Source organism: Drosophila mojavensis, unplaced genomic scaffold (assembly GCF_018153725.1).
Source record: "Drosophila mojavensis isolate 15081-1352.22 unplaced genomic scaffold, ASM1815372v1 contig_80, whole genome shotgun sequence".
In the NCBI taxonomy this organism is placed as follows: domain Eukaryota; kingdom Metazoa; phylum Arthropoda; class Insecta; order Diptera; family Drosophilidae; genus Drosophila; species Drosophila mojavensis.
The window spans coordinates 8,920,632-8,935,060 of record NW_025318906.1 but is presented as its reverse complement, the minus strand read 5'-3'; the positions used below and the strand labels follow the sequence as shown (position 1 = coordinate 8,935,060).

The following is a 14,429-nucleotide window of genomic DNA, read 5'->3' as shown; positions in this document are numbered from 1 at the left end:
GGCACAAATGCGAAAAAGAGAAAATAACATTAGAAGTTGTGTTAGAGTGTTTACCTAATGTAAAAACACTATTGTTGGAATCATATTTTATTAGTATGCTTCTAAACTGTTTTCAATAGTTTTTATTTATTTTTACATATTCTTTGAATTTGTAACGTGTTTGGCGCCAAGCAAACACAGTGCTGTCAAGTGCGCATAGGTAAGTACTCTGTGCTCTGCGCTGCGCCTTACAGCACTAACACAAATCTTAGATGCACGGCACGAAAAACGTAAAAGACGATTCATAACACAAAAAGTAATAGCAATAAACAGAAGCAACAATTTGCCAAGCACCTGGGCGATAAAGGACAATGCACGGGACTTACGCCAGCGAGCAGCCAACAGATTTTCAGGCAGCGACCGCCGCAGCAGCAGCAGCAGCTGCCGCAGCCGCTGCCTCTGCCTCTGTCTCTTCAATGCGCACAACAGCTGAGCAGCGAGACATGGAACGGGAGCAAAATAGCAACGATCCCGACGAATGGAGCATGAGTGAATGTGGATTTGGGGACAGCGAAGTACAACGTGCAATACGCGGCGGCAGCGCCGCCGAAGACATTACACAATATCCCATACATGGTTGGGTGGACGTGACGGATGAGTTCCACGATGCGTGCTCCGAGCTGTTGCCCGGCGAGCTGGCCCAGGATATGCTCTTCGGTTTATTTGAGGCTATGTCTGCGATAGAGATAATGGATCCCAAGATGGATGTGGGCATGGGCTTCGATAAATTCGATTTGCCTCCGCCCTCTTTTGAAGCTGCCGTAGCGGTGAGTGGGAAATGCCTGTGGAGGGATTCTCAGCATAGTTCTTCTCTACATTTCAGATGGGTGCTATTAAGCTGGACGGCTTGGAGCCGGCCGAGCTGATTGGCATTTTTGATGCGCTTTTTGCCTGCTTGGTCTCTTGGCTGGAGGGCAATTCAATGGATCAAGTGATCTTCACCTGCCTCTATCTGCATGCCCCGTCACAGATTCAGGATAAGGCGCTGCGCGTCTTCTGCACCGCTGTGCGTAATCTCATCGTGGTCATTAAGAACATCATCATACTGGCTGCCGTTAACGAGGAAGAGGACTTTCAATTGTATGGCAATTCGGCGCTGCTGGCAGCGGAAAAAGCACAGCCCTCTACGATTGCCGGTCTATTGAAGGAGGTGGAGGATGAGCTGGTGCGCAAGTGCAAGCAACTGACGTCCACTGAGAATCAAAATCTGATGGCTGTGGTGCATCGATTGCGCTTCATGCGCCATTTATTTCAAGCCATCTACCAGGTGGAGCTGATGCCGGGCGCCGACAGTGCCGAGGAGGCAGTCAATGAGATTTATAAGAATCTCAATGTGGCTTCCGAGCTGCTGCCGCTCATCAAGCGCACCATCGATCGTGGCACACAGCCCGTGGAGGGTTGTAAGTATCCGGGTCTCTATAACAGTGAATAGTGTGTGAATCTCTTCGAAACACTTTCAGCTGAGGCTCCCAATCCCATGGGCTTCTCGCCGCGCATACATGACAGAAGCCAGCCGCCTACGTTTCCACGCAGCATCAAAATACGCGAGCGTCCCGCCAGCTATCAGTTTCTGGAGGAGATGGTGGCGCGCTTTAAGTACGCCTGCAAAGTGATCAGGTACAAGGACTACTACTCAGCGCTGGTAACAACAATCAGGAGAGAATTACTTAGGCATCTATATTAATTTGTTTCTTTGCTTCTAGAACTTCTTTATTGAATACAGCCGTAAGTCGGGACACTGCATTCTCTCACGCAGCGTGCTGCAGAGCCTCTTCAACTCGAGCATCCTCTTGGCCCATGGCAAACAGTCGATGAAACAATTCTTGAGGCATTCGGTGCAGGCCTTCAATTCACCTCCTGTACTGAACCCCAAGCACCCGGTGGCCAACGATCCCAAGGTGCAGCAGCATTTAGAAACCTTCTTTCGCTATTGCATCAACATGAAAACCTTCAATCAATTTATACGTCTTTGCGGCTTTAATCGTGCTCGACAGCGCGATAAGCTGGCGCACCTGATTGAGAACTTCGATCCGCTGCAGGTAGATGCGGCACGATTGGATTCGCTGATGAATCAGATGGCCAACGATCGTGCCATGGAAGGTAACGAGTCGCATGCAACGGCGCTGAAGCATAGCACTCACTTCTCCACCTGGGTGCTCTACAACTGTTTTCGTGCAATGCTCATCTATTTGATGTCCGGCTTTGAGTTGGAGCTGTATGCCGTGCACGAGTTTCTCTACATCTATTGGTATCCCTATGAGTTCCTAATCGGATTTCTGGTTTCGGCGTTGACGCGCACCGAGAATATATTGCTAGCACAGGAGGAATATGCCGAGCATCAAAGCAGAATTCAAGTAAATGGCGGCAATAGCGGCCCAGGCGGCAAGAATCGCAAAGCCGCGAAGCCCAAGAAGAACAAGAAGCAACAACGACCTTATCGTCAGGAAATTGTCTATTATCACGCCCTGCTCAGCCTGTGCGGCGGCATGTACAAAGCGATGGGCGCCCTAACCAAAGACGGACGTGTGCGTCTGCCCATGTCAAAGTTTGACAATGAGGAGATACGCTATAATCGACGCTTCGCGCCCTTTGTGCCGCTGACCAGTCCGCCGCCCGTATCCTATGCTGAGTTTAAGAATATACGCGATCATATGATGCTCAACAGCGTCGAGGAGCTGTACAGCTTTGCGGCCAAGCACTTCGATCAGGCACGCAATGTGCTGGAGAGCATACAGAATCCAGAGCAGGAGGTAAGAGCTGGAGAAGATTTTAACTATTTTATCTGATTGGCATCATTACATTTTCTTTGTAGATCCTGGACCTGCTGCAAATAGCTCGCACAAATTTCGTCGTTATGAATGTGCTCGCCCGTGGTCACCAGAAAGAGCTGAAGCGTCAGCCAGAGTTCGATTTCAGCAAGCATAGCTATTTTCCCATTATCAAACTAAAGTAGCCAGTGAGCATCGATCGATTCGTAATCATGTTAGTTGTCTTAGATCGTCGCCGTATTTCTCTTTTCATTCTTACATTTTGTTTCGTCCTTTAACAAATAAAATTGGTTTGTATACATACAGCAGAGACTGTAACCCAAACAGCTTAAGCCACTTATTCTGCTGCTGGTACTGCTACCACTATATCCTGTTTGATTAGATGCTCCTCCACGTAGCCGCTGATGGGACAACTACTCGCACAGGTATATATGGCCAGAACGCCCCAATCCAGGTTTTCGTCCTTGAGCAGCGTCAACATTTGTGGCATGAGCTGGAATTCAAATTGACGTGGACCACCGCAATGCGAGCAATTGGGCAGCTCCTGCAGCTGGCTTTCAATCGTGTCCTTCACGTTGGCTATCCACAGTGGTTCGCCTCCACGTTTGTAACGCACGATCTGCTCGGGCTCGGCTGCAATTCGTTTCTTAAAGCTTTGAAAGGCTTTATCTTCTATTGCAGCTGCATTGCCAAAGTATTTGTCCAGCTCCTTTTCGGTTACATCACGAAGTTCGCCCGTTTGACCTCTAGCTGAGAGCTCCTCGTACTCGGCCAGGCAAGCCTGTTCATCCTTCACAGCTGATTCACTTGTTGATTCGCGCTCCATGACTATTTCGTATAGGGGAAATTCAATCTCTGAAAGCGGTGCGGAGGGCTGTGCTGACTGCCCAGTGGCACAGCTCGGTTTGTGTTGCTTCCAGTGCGCGCGCTGATGGGAGCTGGAACAGTAGTTGATGTTTTTGCACCGGCTGCAGGCAAGCGGGGCCAAGCAACCACAAGCAGCGCAAAGTTTCCGTGAGCTGGCTATAGCCGGCTGCAAGCATGGGGAACATTTATAAGAATGGGCTAAAATGGAGAAACGTATTCTCCTCTCACCAAGGGCTCACCATCCTCCGAAGGCTCTTCCTCTGAGTAGAATTTATTCTTCAACGGCAGCTGTGAACGCAGAACTGTGAAATTTCTGGCCGAACATAATAGAAATTTTTAAATCCATACATATTTTAGTATTTATCCATACATACTCAGCGTTGTTAGTCCGCTGGCATTCGGCATTTCTGCACAGAAAAACGTAAATGCTGCGATGGAAATTATACTCATCCTCGAAAGCCGCATAGAGTTGACAAAGAAATGCTTTTTGTGAGTGACACTGTTTGCACTGCAGCTGTGCTACACTTGGCAGCGTGTCCAATTCTAGCCACGCCGGCTGGCCGCCTAATTTGCTGGGAAAGTAGCGATTACTTAGCCATGCTGCGTTATTTGGCTCCTCGGCGAAGCCCAGATCAAAATCCATCTCGTGTTTACGGTTTTAGCAGAGCGCGTGTTATTAATGCAGCCCTAGTCACTGAGATATCGATTACGTAAGCTGAAATTAATCGATAGTGTAAGTGCTGTAAGGTGGTAAGAAATCAGTGCTGTTAAGCAACCAAGTTTAGTTTGCTGTGAAAATGACACGAACACAACGCAGCGCATAATAATAATAATAATGATACGAAATATATGTGTGTGACAAAGTGTAAATTAATGTTAATGGAAAATGCGTCAGTTAATACGTACACGCATTCGGTGTTGAAGTGAATAAGCGAATAGTGGTCATTACAAGTCAAACAGAATCGATAAGTGTGCAGCTGGTGTTAAAACAATAACAACAAGCGGAAGCATTCCTCCGTTCATTCGCTGTTCGCGTTTCGCACGTCGTTTTGCTTTGCTTTGCTACTCTCGTGTGCTAAAAATAGACGTTTAACCACCCACGCCAAAAAAAAAACACGCACTTAATTCGGCAACCTTAGTGGACCTTAGTGTGAGTTTGACTTTAAGAGCGATGCAGATGCACAAAATTATTAAACAGGGAAACAACAATTACAATAACAACGATGAGGAATTTCTGTAAGTTTATTTCCGGTTTTTATCTGTAAGTTTTTCTGTGATGCTGTGAATGTGTGTGTGAATATGTGCGCTTTGCTAAATTTAGTGTTGCAAGTGTTGGGCTGAAAATAAGAATTGGAGCACCCTGCCGTAGACTTTGCCGGCTACGAACTAACGGGTCATACACGGACACACACATTTTCACATACACATACGTATATTCACGCAATTTTTGTCACCTTGCCAAGAAAAGTGCTTTAAACTGTTGCGCCAAATGCTCGCAACAGTAAAATTGAAAGAAAAAAAATACTTTAATATATACGTAAATGTGAATAATGCGAACACACATACACATGCACTTGCTTAGGTCAAATTGTCAAAATCAATAAATGCCCAATAATCTGAGTGCTCTGAAGTGATTTGTAATTCCAATAAGAATATTTTTAAATTTTACACGAATACCAACGATATTCACCCTGAATGCTGTCAATGTCAATGTGTGGGTTGCTAATTAATGTTAATTTGCACTCGCATGTGAAATGCTGAGAGACAAGAAAAATAACATTGCTGCGTTGTTTACTGTTAACGGCGCAGTTAGAGCTTCTGCTAGTTGTGTGTCTCCCACTCCCATTATTGAGAGTATACGGCGCGTAGTTTCTTTATTTACGCACAGCCATAAAAGCTCAGGCTGAGCTTAAAAGTAAGAGAGTGGGAGAGAGAGAGAGAGAAATTTACAGTTCATGACTTTCAAGCTTGCTAGCTGATCAGTCCGTTGTTTGTGAGAGTGTGTATACATGTGTATTTGTGTTTGTCTTAAAATTTTTTGTTATTGTGCTCGTTTTGCACTTCATTTGGTTTTTATTGATTTTTTGCTGCGTTGTTCAGCACTGCTGCAGTCTTTGGGCTGTTTCTTATTGTTGCTGGTGTCGTTTTGTGCAGCATTCACTTGGCTTTACAGTGTTACTTCAAAGGCTTTTGTTACCATCTTTGCTTCTGCAGTTGCTGTTAGCTGTTGCTCTTACTGCTGCTGCGCTACTGCTGCTACTGCTGCTGTTGTGTGCGTGTTTTTCTACCTTTGACGATTGTTTGCGCTCACTCTATACCCCTCTCGCTCGATCCTACACGCTCAAGCGTTGTACCGTTCACTTTCTACAGTTTTTCTTTTTTGTTGTTGTTTACTTTTTACCCATCTCACGTTTCAAGTTGCAACCATTGCCCTTTCGCTGTCTCTTTCGCTCTTTGACGGCACTCGGCTTGGCCTCATAAAATATACAAATTAAAAGTTGCATTGTTTTCTTTTTTCTTGTTTTGTCTCAGCGACTTATAAAATGTGCAGCCAACTTTGACAGGCATTTTAGCTGCCAATCAACTTTGTGGCTTCATTTAATTAAAAGTGCGTTAAGTACAGTGGCAGTTCCACTAGAGAACAAGCCAAACAAGAAAGAAAGAAACCTCTTGCTGCAGGACAGTTGCTGAAGCTAATAAGATTTCAGCAGAGCCTTAAAGCTCCAAAGTGTTTCACAACTCCGAATCTAGCGTTCACTCTTCATCTAGTCACGCTCTATTTCGTTCGCTTTAAATTGAATTTGTCACCGTGCAAATGCAGTGCCAACTTTTACGGTTCTTCAGCCGCCCCCTTTCCACCCGTCCCGAGTTCAAGTCAAGACACCATTTGCAAATGAAATATGCAGATTGTTGTTGCATATTTTTTATTTCTTTTTTTTTTTTTTTTTGCTACCGGGTGACTAATAAACTTTTAAAACAGTTATCAGCTATTCAAGCAGCTGTGCAAAGCTGAGCAGCTTTGTCTGTTGAAACGCATTTAGTGATACACACACCTGCAAATACCCTGGAAATTTAAATTGTATACCATATGCCACCTGACTGGATGCCTTTAAGTAATTGAGAAATTTCAGTATTTCATTCATTATTGCTAAAACAATAATGCAGTATTCAGGTTTTTCAATGCTGTCAATACTGTGGAATTCCCCCCCTTTTTATGACGCCTCCCAATTTTGTTGTAGATGTGAATTATATTATAGATATTCGCTAAGCTGTTTTGCTTGTATCCAAATCGGCATAAAATTATTTATTCATCGATTTACTCAGGCTAACCCAATTGCGAATTGCAGCTTCTTAGCTATATATACATATGTATGTGTATGTGTATATGTATGTATAGAACAATTAAGCAAACGCTTTATTGATTTACCAAGCTGTTGTGTTGGTGTTGTTGATATTGGGTTTGGTAAGCGAATCTAATCGTAGATTGCACATGCCGGTCCTCAGCTGTTTTCCCTCTGCTCGGTTTGCGGTGAGTAGTTGGATGGTTGAGTGGTTGGTGCTGCTGGTGCTGGTAAAGTCTCTTGATAAGTATTAACTAACAGTCATTATCGATGTGGCTGCCATAGTCAAAGGCGGGCAACAGCTAGCAAACATGTTGCCATTGTTTACTCTATCAGCGTTCGTTGATATTGTTTTTGTTGTTGTTCAATAAATATGGGTATATATGTATATATATATAAATGCATATATATGAATATATACTTATATATACATATATATTGTTGTATCTTGTTCTGATAGCTTGAACGTGCGTCATACCGGATGGCGATTTTTGTTCTCTGTCCATACGTTTGCTAGTGATTCATATGCCAGCCATTCGGGCAGATTCTGCATTTCGACTGGGCCAATTGAAGTGGGGTCTCTGAATTGGGCTTTAGTCCAACAAACATACATATATATATTTATAGAGATATACATATATAATGTGCAGTTGCTCGTAATTTTTAGCTGTTAAGAGCATTCGCTTTTAAAATCAATAAAAGTCTTGCTTTGAAGATGCAGCCTTGAATTCATTTTTATGAACGGACGGTTAGGCAGAGAGGGGGCTATCAAAGTTACGTCATGAAACTTGTAACGTGTGTAAGATATTCCAAATTTACTAGAAAGAAATATATTTATGAAATTTCAGTTTTAACAAATCTGTCTGTATATTTGTTTATCTGTCTGTCTGTCTGTTTTATTTACTCAGCTTTTAAAGTCCATTTGATAACAGAAATCTTGTTGTCCCATAGGAAATATATATATATATATATATTAGATTAGATTCCGACCATTCGCTTTAAAGCTAGATTTTAAATGTTTTTAAGTTTTTACTTTTTTTTTTATTAAATTATAAATTCCAGTTTAAAAAATTTTTTATATGTATATTCTATTTATATATATTTTGTAGAGTATTACATACTCGTATTTATGTGTTCGTCACACAATTTCATTGTTTTCCCTTGGCTTTTCTCACTTTTTGGCTTGCAGGAGCATCCGTTGCATTGAATGAGTGTCCTTGGCGTTGCTGCATGTCACGCCACGCCACAATGTCCGATTTTGTGCCCGGCGATTTATGGGAAGAGATACTGAGCCGCCACTGGACGTTTCTTGAAACCGAGGAGAGCCCACAGAAATTGGAGCAACGAAAAAAGGTTGAGGGTGAGTAAATCTGAAATGTTTTCGAATTGTACGAGAGAAAAGTTATCTTTCTCTCTACAGAGAACAATTTCACTTTGCAGCATACTAAAATTGTGTTTATCTTTGGTATAGCTTGCCTGAAGGAGTGCCTTAGCCTGGTGCCGCATGATCGCAAATTCTTTTTGCCGGAAACGGGGCATGTGCTGCGTAGAACAGTTCTCGAACTCCCTAATTTCACCGCACAAAATGGTATTGTTGGCTTCGAGGCCATCAGTCAATATGCCAACAACTTGTTCACCAAGCCCTGGCGCAAGGAATTTCGCACGCTCAAGGTAAGCCCATGCAGCATATGCCAAGAGTTATCAAATCTAATCGAGTTTCTCTTTCTTTTTACAGACCTACTCCGGTTCGTATCAGCATGAGGTGGAAGCGAATTTGATCGATGCTGAACGCTTGTTCCTGGCCATGGGCTATCGTCGCGTTGCCGAGGACACGTTTGTGCTGGAGGGACCCATTTGTCCCGACCAGGTGACAAATGTCAGTCGCGATGCGATGGCCGCCTATGTGGAGTGCCAGATAATGAAACACATTTATGCGGGACTGAGCGCCGAGGGTTTCAACTGCACTTGGCAGGATATCTTCCACTATCGGGAAAGGCATGTGGGCGGCCCAACACAAACCATTAAGGAAATGGCCTATAGACTGCACGAGAAGCGGCTGCGCAAAGGGCAACAGCAACAGCAGCAGCAGCAGTTGCAACTCCAGCAACAGCAACAGCAGCAACTTAATACTGAGAATACCTATAGCAATATTGCGCCTAATCTCTGCGACAACTGTTCGGCTGAGAAGCTGACTGCCCCGCCCGCTCCCTGTGCGCTGCATGGACCCAGCAATAGCAATACGAATAGCTGTGCCTTGCATGCGCCCATCCACCAATCAATCCCGCCCACGAATCTCAATTATATGTATCAACAGCCGCAGGGGGCATTGATGACGCATTCGCGCAGCTTGGAGCACTATCAGGAGCCGCATGCGACGTTACCGCATCGTCATTCGTTTGATCAGCATCCCAAGGAGTGCGCTGCACTGCATGCGCAGCACGGGCATTTGTATGAGACGCCTTACGATTGCCTGGATGGGCTCAGCTTGGGCAGTAGCGCCTCGTATGCAGCTGTTGCTGGCGCCTACAATGCTCCAGGCAATCGCTATCCGCTGCCCTACAACATCTCCAGTCAGTTGAATGCGCCCTATGCCACGCCCCTGGACACCTATGCCAATGCGGAGCCGAGCAATGTGAATATGTATGCGAGCATAGCCAGCAAGCCAATGGCATCGGTGCCCCATAGCTGTGGCTACCACGGTGGGCCGCCTAGACATCAGCCAAACACTGCTGCCGCTTTGGCCGCCATGCAGCATAGGCAGAGCACATATCCGCCGGATCATCTGATTGACTTTGATGAGCGGGCGCAGCTGATGCAGCACGACTTCAATGATCCGCGGCTCTATGACCGCAGAGGGCAGCGGGCACAGACAGCTAAGCATGGCATACTGAGTAACGCCATGTATGCCCAGCCACGGGATGTTATGTCTATGGGCTATGCTGGGGGCTACGAGGTGCCAGCGATGCTGCCCACCACGTTGCCCCAGCCACCGCCACAGGACATGTATGTGTATGCACGACCCATACCTAAGAGCAGCCGGATACGCAATCAGGCGGAGTCGGTCGACAAATCAACGGACAGACATCGGGAGCCAATGATGGTAAATGAGAATAGAAATCAAATACGTATACGCAGCTTGTTGTTAGCTGGAAAGCAAGCACGACCATTTTTATATTCGACACTAATTTGTCTTCCGTTTTAGGATTCGCTGGACAATAATCGCAAAACAATGCACAAGGAATTAAGGGAACGCATGAGTCTGACCGCCGGTGCCGCAGATGGACGTCAGCATGCGCGGGAGCGGGATCTGCAAGTCTCCGATGGCACCACCAGCTACGAATCGCCCAGCATGGATGACTTTACGGTTCTCAGTAACGCGTCATCGCCGCCGTTGATGCCTAAGGTTCAGGAGGGCGTTGGCAGCTTTGAGTCCTGGAATTATGTGTTCAAGAATCTTGAACGTTCCGGTTACTCCAAGGATTTGGGTGATCGTGAGGATTTGCTTGTGCAGAGTTTGGATTTGGATTCGCTAACTTTGGCCAACGGCGGCGGTGGTGGTGGATCTTCCGATAAGCGGCGCACCGACACCCACACACAGGCCGCCGCTGCGGGGCCAGCGGAGAAATCACGCACGCTGGAGAAGAAGCGTGAGCCGCGTGTTGTCCAAGCGGCGGCCCCTGCGCCCGCGCCGAACAGCAGCACGCCAGGCGTCAAGAAGATCAAATCCGCTTTAAAGACAGCCACCATAGACAATCGGCCAGGTGGTAGCACCCGCAGCGGACGGAACAGTGCAACAGGCGCTGTGGCCAAGCATCCGCCGCCGGTGTCCACGCAGCTGATTGTGACCAGTCCCAATGAGTGGAGCTGTCGCTTCTGCACGTTTCTGAATCCTGACACCAAACGCATCTGCGAGATGTGCTGTCGCAGTAAGGACTTTAATCTGGAGGCGGCCGCGAACGTGTCTCATGCATCCTCGACCTGTGTCTAAGCTATGCAACAATATGAATATGTATATGTATATATATATATATCCGTTATATACATTGATATATGTATATGTATGAAAACTGTACACCACGCAAGTGATATATGGAAGAAGTTTTGGATATATACAACTACATATAGAACTTATATATTTTTTATACGAAATTCGTCATTGCAAAACTGTGTGCATGTTTATAGAAAGTTCTCTAGTCTTATAGCAACTACGTTTTCAATCACAATCCCCAGCATTTTGTATATATATACATGCATACGAATTAAATACATTACACATATGTTATCTATATATAAGTAATATTATGAACATTATTATTATCGATTACAATTTTAAGTTCTCGATTAGACTTGTGTACACATGCTTTAATTAGATTGTAGATTTGTTTCCATTTGTTGTGGGCGTCGCGGTTTTTGTTGCAAATGATGTGCCTACACCTGGTATAAGACGTATGTATGTGTGTGTGGGTGTGAGTGTGTATTTAATACTAACTAAATATAAGTAGTTACGGAATAGAGGTGCGTGAGAGTGTGTCTGAATGAACCTTAGAAAAAACTTTGTAAATTTTGTGGTTTATGCCAAATTACATTTATTATATACAACAAATATATATATATGTATATTGGGAAAGCAAAGTATATTTATTATGCGTATATATATATATTTATTGTATAATAGACTAACTTTTCATAAATACCTTTACTAATTATACAATATAATCAATTCAACTTGAACGAGCTAAACCAATATGGAAAAATCCGCAAAAATGAAATTACAAGTAGTACTGAAAACGTTTTAAACTTCTATTTTATTAGCAGCTCCTTGAAAAACATACATAAATATTATATGCAATAAGAGTGAGAGACAGCAACTATACATACGTGTATATATATACAAATATATATATACCTGCTCTAGATATATAATGTATAGTACCATAAAATCTTTGGTTTTTGCCCACCCAACGCCCAACGCAATACAAATAAAAGAATAAATTTAATTTGTTTGTTAATTGTTGCTAAGAAAAAAAATGTTAAATAAACCTTTAAGCAAAACAAAAAAAAAATCATATTTTTTATAAAAGCAAAAGATGGAAAAATGGAGGAAAATAATGTACCTTTTGTTTAGTCGTTGTACTAAGTAGCAAAAGTCAGTGATTTATTTTGATTCGTTGTTAATTTAATGCGCCCGGCAAATAGACGATATGTAGTTCAAATTATATCAGTTGATATTAGCAGAAAAAAGAAATGAAAATGAAAAGAAATATTTAAAAGAAAAGGCAAAAACCGAATACAATCAACCGTTACAAAATTCGATTTTCAACTTTGCTAAAATACTAACTTTAAAAAAAAAAAAATTTTTAATGAAAATGTTAAAAACAAACTACATACAAATTATATTGAACACTAAAACAAAATATATGAATTTATAGGCAAAAATCTTCCTACAAATCCCAGCAATAAATACTAAAAAAACACTGAATTTTTCAAAAAATAAATTGAAATATTTCACAAACATCGATTTTGCGCATAATTTTTAAATGTTTTTTAAAACTCAATGTATTAATGTAGCAAAATTTATTCATTTATTTATCTCAGAATTCCCCCCTTTAGCAAGCACTCTATAGTGCATCCAACTTTGCGCCAGTCTTCCGGAAATGCGGGCATCTCCATTGCCAGGGTATACATAAAAACATTATATCTTAGCATAGTTATTCAATATTTTTTCACTTACATAATAATTCCAAAAAATTAAAATTTTTATAGTACCGAATTTTTTTTTTTTTAACCATATTTACTAAGTATTTTCTTCAAATTTCTAATGAAGATTCTTGCTTTACGGCTGCTGCGATTGCTGCTGCTGTTGATTCTGCAGCAAGCCCGCGCCTTTAATTTCTGCAATAATAAGCAGGGCTACTGTGAGTTGGCCCAATCGAAGCACTTCATGTGTCGCCTCAACACGGAGATGGTAGAGGGATCTGAGATCATTCAAGAATTGAAATTGTTAGTCAATCTTGTTTTCGAATTTTTGTAGAAACCAATCCACGACAATATCAGTCTGGTGGTCGCCATACCGGACACGTACCTATTGCGAGAGCGTATAATACAATATCATAACGAATTTCGTGATGCTATAGCCTCTGGCACCGTGAAAAATAAATTTAAAGAATATTTTCCGCCTGGCGGTAGCATGCAGGAGCTCGTCTGGGACTTGGAGCTGGCGTACATGGCGCGTAGGCATGTTACCACCTTATCCTTTAGGCATTCGAAATGCCGTGCAGTAAAGCGTTTTCCACTTGTCGGCGAAAGTTTGAGTATGGTGATCGCAAACACAAAGCATATCAATCTGACCGTATTGCTGGACTTAACACTCAGGGAAATGTTCCATGAATATAAGACGTGTCCAAGCCCCAAATCGTTTGTGACTAAGCTCAATATTGCCTTGTATTAGATTTGTGAATCGCCAAGTCAAATTTGAGCACTAATTAACTGCAATTTTCTTGCAGGTATCATGAATCCTTTGGCCACTTGGCGCTCATGGTCAATGATCGAGTCTCAAGGGTAGGCTGCGGCTTTGCTGTTGCCAAACGCTGCAATAATATGCAGAAAACAGGGTTAGCATTACATTCCATTTCCATTAGTTGTAGATTTTTATTTTATATAAATATATTTATATATATTCTTTTTTTTTTTTTTTTTTTTTGCAGCTATTGCTATTTGATGACCTGCCACTACAATTACAACATCATTGGGGGCTCACGTGTCTATAAGAAGGGCACGCCCGCTTCGGATTGCAAAAGATGGGAGACCTCGCCCAGTGTCAATTATTTAAATCTATGCGCCAATAGCGGCAAAATATTTCGCACTGTAAGGCCTATGGATTTTTTTTCTTTCTTTCTTTCTGGCACGCCTCAAAGTTCTGATTCTGATTTATTTTTCAGAAAACCGAGGAGGACATAAATTACATGGAAAGCTTGAAGCCCAAGATTTAGTTCGATTAATAGTACACTATTTCTTGTTTGCATATCTTACGTGTATTGCCACCTGATTTAAATACCTTAAATTATATGTAACATGATTTCCGATTACTTACCAAAATTTGTAAGAAAACAATAGTATTCACCAATAATTATAATATTATTCAATATAAAATATTTATAACAAATTAGAAGAAATAAAAAATTAATAAATAAAAACTGCAGAATACTCATTCACTCCTTACCCGGTTCCAGACATCAGAATCTATATAACGTTCACCACGTAATTGCGTTACATATCCGATTTCTTTAGCTTGCGCTTTTTTTGGAACTTCATTAAAGGATTTTGATCTCGTTTGTTCAAGCGGGTTGAGTTCGTCGAACGTTTTTATGTATGTATATTTTGTTTTATAATACATTTTAAATCTTTAATTTCGGTC

General features: G+C 42.6%; 4 protein-coding genes across 4 annotated transcripts; 3 read left to right on the top strand and 1 right to left on the bottom strand.

Annotated features, from left to right (window-relative positions):
* Positions 1-39: 39 nt before the first annotated feature.
* LOC6579167 (N-alpha-acetyltransferase 35, NatC auxiliary subunit homolog) lies at positions 40-3,131 on the top strand. The gene is made up of 6 exons (XM_002005028.4): positions 40-199; positions 252-806; positions 863-1,439; positions 1,500-1,681; positions 1,743-2,789; positions 2,852-3,131. The coding sequence occupies exons 2-6, from the start codon at positions 351-353 to the stop codon at positions 2,990-2,992; spliced, it is 2,403 nt and encodes an 800-aa protein (XP_002005064.1). The 5' UTR covers positions 40-199; positions 252-350; the 3' UTR covers positions 2,993-3,131.
* LOC6579166 (programmed cell death protein 2) lies at positions 3,011-4,360 on the bottom strand. The gene is made up of 3 exons (XM_002005027.4): positions 4,049-4,360; positions 3,903-3,987; positions 3,011-3,840 (listed from the first exon to the last, which is right to left on the bottom strand). Exons 1-3 carry the CDS (start codon positions 4,315-4,317, stop codon positions 3,145-3,147), a joined length of 1,050 nt encoding a protein of 349 aa, XP_002005063.1. The 5' UTR covers positions 4,318-4,360; the 3' UTR covers positions 3,011-3,144.
* An 86-nt stretch (positions 4,361-4,446) lies between these two features.
* LOC6579165 (protein tamozhennic) lies at positions 4,447-11,803 on the top strand. The gene is made up of 5 exons (XM_015163529.3): positions 4,447-4,910; positions 8,205-8,375; positions 8,487-8,686; positions 8,751-10,115; positions 10,218-11,803. The coding sequence occupies exons 2-5, from the start codon at positions 8,246-8,248 to the stop codon at positions 11,001-11,003; spliced, it is 2,481 nt and encodes an 826-aa protein (XP_015019015.2). The 5' UTR covers positions 4,447-4,910; positions 8,205-8,245; the 3' UTR covers positions 11,004-11,803.
* Positions 11,804-12,685: 882 nt separating this feature from the next.
* Positions 12,686-14,208, top strand: LOC6579164 (venom allergen 3). Its single transcript, XM_002005025.4, has 5 exons — positions 12,686-12,980; positions 13,047-13,456; positions 13,519-13,626; positions 13,720-13,879; positions 13,954-14,208. Exons 1-5 carry the CDS (start codon positions 12,834-12,836, stop codon positions 14,002-14,004), a joined length of 876 nt encoding a protein of 291 aa, XP_002005061.1. The 5' UTR covers positions 12,686-12,833; the 3' UTR covers positions 14,005-14,208.
* Positions 14,209-14,429: the final 221 nt, after the last annotated feature.

Excerpts from the sequence above, each read along its gene's own strand:
- LOC6579167 (XM_002005028.4), top strand. The coding sequence starts at position 351 with ATGCACGGGACTTACGCCAGCGAGCAGCCAACAGATTTTCAGGCAGCG. Across the intron at positions 1,440-1,499 it reads CACACAGCCCGTGGAGGGTT|CTGAGGCTCCCAATCCCATG; the intron begins GTAAGTATCCGG and ends AAACACTTTCAG. Across the intron at positions 1,682-1,742 it reads AGGACTACTACTCAGCGCTG|AACTTCTTTATTGAATACAG; the intron begins GTAACAACAATC and ends CTTTGCTTCTAG.
- LOC6579166 (XM_002005027.4), bottom strand. The coding sequence starts at position 4,317 with ATGGATTTTGATCTGGGCTTCGCCGAGGAGCCAAATAACGCAGCATGG. Across the intron at positions 3,988-4,048 it reads CAGCGGACTAACAACGCTGA|AAATTTCACAGTTCTGCGTT; the intron begins GTATGTATGGAT and ends ATGTTCGGCCAG. Across the intron at positions 3,841-3,902 it reads CGGAGGATGGTGAGCCCTTG|CCGGCTATAGCCAGCTCACG; the intron begins GTGAGAGGAGAA and ends CCATGCTTGCAG.
- LOC6579165 (XM_015163529.3), top strand. The coding sequence starts at position 8,246 with ATGTCACGCCACGCCACAATGTCCGATTTTGTGCCCGGCGATTTATGG. Across the intron at positions 8,376-8,486 it reads GCAACGAAAAAAGGTTGAGG|CTTGCCTGAAGGAGTGCCTT; the intron begins GTGAGTAAATCT and ends TCTTTGGTATAG. Across the intron at positions 8,687-8,750 it reads AGGAATTTCGCACGCTCAAG|ACCTACTCCGGTTCGTATCA; the intron begins GTAAGCCCATGC and ends TTCTTTTTACAG.
- LOC6579164 (XM_002005025.4), top strand. The coding sequence starts at position 12,834 with ATGAAGATTCTTGCTTTACGGCTGCTGCGATTGCTGCTGCTGTTGATT. Across the intron at positions 12,981-13,046 it reads GTCGCCTCAACACGGAGATG|AAACCAATCCACGACAATAT; the intron begins GTAGAGGGATCT and ends GAATTTTTGTAG. Across the intron at positions 13,880-13,953 it reads GCGGCAAAATATTTCGCACT|AAAACCGAGGAGGACATAAA; the intron begins GTAAGGCCTATG and ends TTTATTTTTCAG.